Below are 5,128 nucleotides of genomic sequence, written 5' to 3'. Positions count from 1 at the left end.
AACTAATGTGGGGTATAGAATATATATATATATTATTTTGTTTAAAAGAGTTCCAACCCTGTCTATTCCTGCAGAACTAATGTGGGGTATAGAATATATATATATATTCTTGTATTCTACTTGTTTCAGGCATTTGATTGCAGCCATGTTGGGGCACCGCCTTAAATCGACCCCAGGACTTATTCTCTGTAAGCCTAATACTTATTCTGTCGGTCGCTTTTGCCAAACCGCAAAATTACGAGGACATAAACACACCAGCATCGGTTATTAAGCGATGGTGGGGGTAGGTAACAAACACTGACGCACACACATAAATACACACACACACACACATACACGCGCAAGCGCACACACATAAAACGAGCTTCTTTCAGTTTCTTATTTGTTTATTGTCCACAAGGGGCTAAACATAGAGGAGACAAACAAGGACAGACAATCCCAGTGCGTAACTGGTACCTAATTTATCCACCCCGAAAGGATGAAAGGCAAAGTCGACCTCGGCGGAATTTGAACTCAGAACGAAATACCGCTAGGCATTTCGCCCGGCGTGCTAACAACTCTGCCAGCTCGCCGCCTTTTTCTATCGATCTCTATCTACCAAATCTATTCAGAAGGTTTTATTCGGCCTGAGGCTATAGTAGAAGACAGTTGCCCAAGGTGCTACGCAGTGGGACTGAACCCAGAACCATGTGACTGGGAAGCAAGCCTCTTTCCTCACAGTCACGCCACACGTACACATCTGTATGTATGTGTGCTTGTGCGTATGTGTGTCTGTGTGTGTGTCCCCCCCCCCACCTTACTACCAATTGTCAATAGGTGTTGATTTGTTTACGTTCCAATAAGTTGGCGGCTCGACAAACGAAATCGATGGAATGAATACAAAACTTGTAAAAAAAAATGTAGTGGTCAATTTGTTCGAGTAAAACCTTCAAGGTAGTGTCCCTAGCCCACCCAGCCCCAACCCACACTCCAGCACGCCTGGAAACAAATTAAATATACATCAAGAAGAGAAGAGAAAAAAGACACCATAAAACAAAGCAAAAAACAAACAAAAAAACCCTCCCTGAAGAAATGCAAAGGATCAGGGAGAAATAAGGTTATATTTACCTCTGTAGTTTTTTCCCCCAAGGAATTTGTTATCAAAATCACAAACACGATAAGCTGAGTAAGCCGAGTATTTCGTATCATCTTCGAGCGAGATTAACACAATGTCGTTCGCATGTATCTAACTCTATAAAAGTAAATATTTATGCATATATATATATAAGTAAATAAATATATAAAGTGGGTGTGTACAAGACAAAAACAATAGATTGCACACTTGGTTTATTCGTTTTTCCTCACAATCCCTATTAACACATTTTCATTAAGTATGCTTATAAATTGATGACTATAGCACTTCAAAATGTATGCGTGTTCTGTTGCCAAATTTCATCGGATATTTATGTGATTCACTGTTGAAACGGTCTCCTCTCCTTATTAGTTATATCGCTGGAAATATTTCCGTTTGACTACAACCGTTCTATTCAAATACTGGGAATGGTTCCTTGGTCAAGGGGATTTTCATTAATAAGAGGCGAAAATCTTCAGATGACTAATTATTCACTTGACTTTATGTCCTCCATTTGATATAGGATAAATGAATGTGCATGTATGTATGTATGTATGTATGTATGTATGTATGTATGTATGTATGTATGTATATATGTATGCATGTTTATATGTATGTATGAATGCATGTATGTATGTACATATACGCACACATATATGTACATATATGTTTGTATATACATATACATATATATGACATACATATATATATGTATATGACTATATGACTGTATATACACATACACAAATGCACGCACACACACAAAAACATATAAATACATACATATTTAATTAATTCAAAAATGGGATAAATTCTTTTTAGTGTGAAAAAACCTCATAAGGGAAAAATCCATCATTTATTCCCCGAAAAATATTTATTTATATAATGCCCTTGTATAAATATATATACATACATACATACAGACGGGAAAGGTATTCGGCAATGTACGTATGGAAGACCCTGGAGGGATTGACAGCAAACTTTGGCATCCAGAGCTACACCAGCCCCCGAACTGGTTGTCACTGCGTTTTTCCAAAGGTCCCTGCAGTCCTGTCTAGAGTGAAGACTATGTAATGCAATAGCTTGGGATTCAAGGGCCCACAACGATTTTTAACGCCTTGCCGAAACATCTGAAGGACTATCAGTGAGTAGATGTTTTACAGAATCAAATTCACCCCCTGCTGTCAAAGGTCCCAGATGAACTTATATATATATTTATGGCAGGTTTCCTGAGAACGCTCCTGGTAACATGCAATGCATTACACCCCTGTTGCACGGTCGAGTTGTCTAAACTGGTAACCTCACCAACCTTGGTAATTGCATCCATCCTGAATAATGTAAAGCTAGACCTGTCAAAGAGCAGATGAATTCAGCGGAGTCAACAATCACCTAATAATCTATATGATATGTCCTTTAAGTATGCGATAAATGTTCAGTAGCATGTTTTCATTTCGGAGTCGGAGGCAACAGGTGGTAGGGACAGGTGGAGTTAGCAATATACGGTCATGCTGGGTTAGAAGCCATGATGCAGGGCGAACAGCTGGGATTATGTTTTATGTCCTCATTTACTAAGTTAGATGGTACTGAGAAGTACCATCTAACCTTCAGCCTCGTTGGCAATCTCCTGCATTCTCATAGGCGCTCAGTTGTCGTCATTGGATTTATATTGACACTGTGCGTATTGGATGAGAACGAGAAAGTGAGTCTGGTGTGCATGCAAAAAAGCTTGCTTCCCAACCACAAGGTTCCGGGTTCAGTCCCACTGCGTGACACCTTGGGCAAGTACCTTCTACTATAGCCTCGGGTCGACCAAAGCCTTGTGAGTGGATTTGGTAGACGGAAACTGAAAGACGCTTGTCATTAACCATTATATGGTAGTCAAAACTGACCAGCTATGACCACCTAACCAGAAGGCTGAAACTTCTTGGAGTCACAGAAGTAAACCCTTTCATTGCGGTAGTAGTGATTGTGGTGTTGGTGGTGGTGGGGCAATCGAACAACGAACGTTTCGCAGTTTACGATAATCGAACAACAAACGTTTCGCAGATTACGGCAATCAAACAACGAACGTTTCGTAGATTCAGACACACGGCTGGTGTAGTATAGACACGAACTGTTGTGATTCTCTGATCTTCTACCGGATTTATTCTGTTGAGGTTCCGATGCAGAGCCATGTTTAGCAGCTCCAGAGGCCCCGGACAGATCAATGCATGCGTTCATACGTTGTGACAACACTGACCGTACGGTTGAAGTTATCATCCTCATTGATTCTTAATAAACAAACACAACTTCACTCGTTTTCTCATATTCGTTCTTTCTCCCCGTTTTATTTATTTATTTATTTATTTATTTATCATAATTATTTATTTATTAGCAGTTGCTAATAGCTCATCGTCATTTTTGATGGACGAACGATTATATGCACACACACACACACACACACACACACACACACACATGCACGCACACACGAACACACAGACACACAACAGACACACAGACACAACAGACACACAGACACACAAAGACACACACATACACACACACACAACAGGCACATACACATACACACATACATACATACATACATACATACACAACAGACACATACACATATACACAATAGACACACACACAGACACACACATATATAGACAACAGGCTTACATACAGACAACAGACACACAGAGAGACACACAGACACACAGAGAGACACACAGACACACACACATATAAACACACGTACAACAGACACACGCATATACACAACAAACAGATACACAGACACACAGCATACACACACAGACGCACACACAGAAACACACATACAACAGACACATACACAGACACACAGACACGCACACAACAGACACACTCTCAGACACACAGGAACACAGACACACAAATACACACACACAAACAACACACAGGCACACAGATACATACAGCACACACACACACACACACATACACGTATATGTATTGTTACACTTGGGGACGGTCATCTTTTGCAATAAACACATGCACTATTTATTTGGTCTTCACTTCAGTTTTATTATTATTATTATTTTCAGTTTACTTACCTGACAGAATTCTTCCATCACACCTACTATGACCTCTTCAGCGATTCTCTGTCCCATGTGTCTCCTCTTATCCTGTCTTCTATTTACCCTTTAATATGTATGTATGTATGTTTCTTCTATTTTTTAATTTTAATCCAACAAAGATGGGATGTAGTTAACACTAAGAAAAATATGATCCAAATAAGGACAAATAACCGTCAAATGTAAATAATGTAAATGATGTACATAATTCCTCATCTCTTAAATATAGAACTGTATTAACGATAGCAGTAATGATTTTTGAGTTAGACACAAAGACAGCATTTTGAGTGGAGGGGTTCAAACGATTACGTCAACAGCAGGGCTGGATTGACTTTATTTTATCGACCTCGGAGGGATGAAGGGGAAAGTTGACCTCGGTGGGATTTGAACTCAGAACAAAAAAATACTAGAAGGCCAATTGCTTTAGATCCCCTGCAAGTAATGATTGTTTCTAAATTTAGCACACGACTAGCAGCGGCAGTTAAGTAATTGGTGTGTATGTGTGTGAGTATGTGTTTGTGTGTGAATATATCTGTGTGAGCGTGTATGTGGGTGTTTGTGTAGAGCCATACTTTTTCTGAACGAAATATTAACTGGCTTCCTTGAATGAAACTAAAAATAAACAACACACACAGAGTCAGTTGTCAAATGACGAGGAAGATCTGGGATTCGAGGAAGTTGGTCATGTTTGTGTCAGAAAGAATTAGTCAGTTGGGGAGTGTTCTGTCGGTGTGTCACGGTGATGCAACGGAACGTCCTTCATAGAATTGTTTTAAATGAACTGAAAAACCACATTAAAACTTACCTTGTCATCGGGTGTTTCCCAGCAAACAGACAGAAAGTCAAACAGAGAAACACTAATAATATCATAAACACACACACACACACACACACACACACACACACACACACA

At 39.5% G+C, this 5,128-nt stretch overlaps 1 protein-coding gene across 1 annotated transcript in view; it reads right to left on the bottom strand.

Annotated features, from left to right (window-relative positions):
• Positions 1–1,489, bottom strand: part of LOC106876107 (50 kDa hatching enzyme) — a 12,957-nt gene extending 11,468 nt beyond the window's left edge. Inside the window, exon 1 of the mRNA XM_052976828.1 lies at positions 1,108–1,489. Within this exon, the coding sequence (XP_052832788.1) occupies positions 1,108–1,188 (81 nt within the window). The 5' untranslated portion in view covers positions 1,189–1,489. The remainder of the gene's footprint in view (positions 1–1,107) is intronic.
• Positions 1,490–5,128: the final 3,639 nt, after the last annotated feature.

Source organism: Octopus bimaculoides, chromosome 25 (assembly GCF_001194135.2).
Source record: "Octopus bimaculoides isolate UCB-OBI-ISO-001 chromosome 25, ASM119413v2, whole genome shotgun sequence".
Lineage (NCBI taxonomy): Eukaryota > Metazoa > Mollusca > Cephalopoda > Octopoda > Octopodidae > Octopus > Octopus bimaculoides.
Note: the sequence above shows the minus strand (reverse complement) of the source record. Positions and strands in the feature narration are given on the sequence as shown.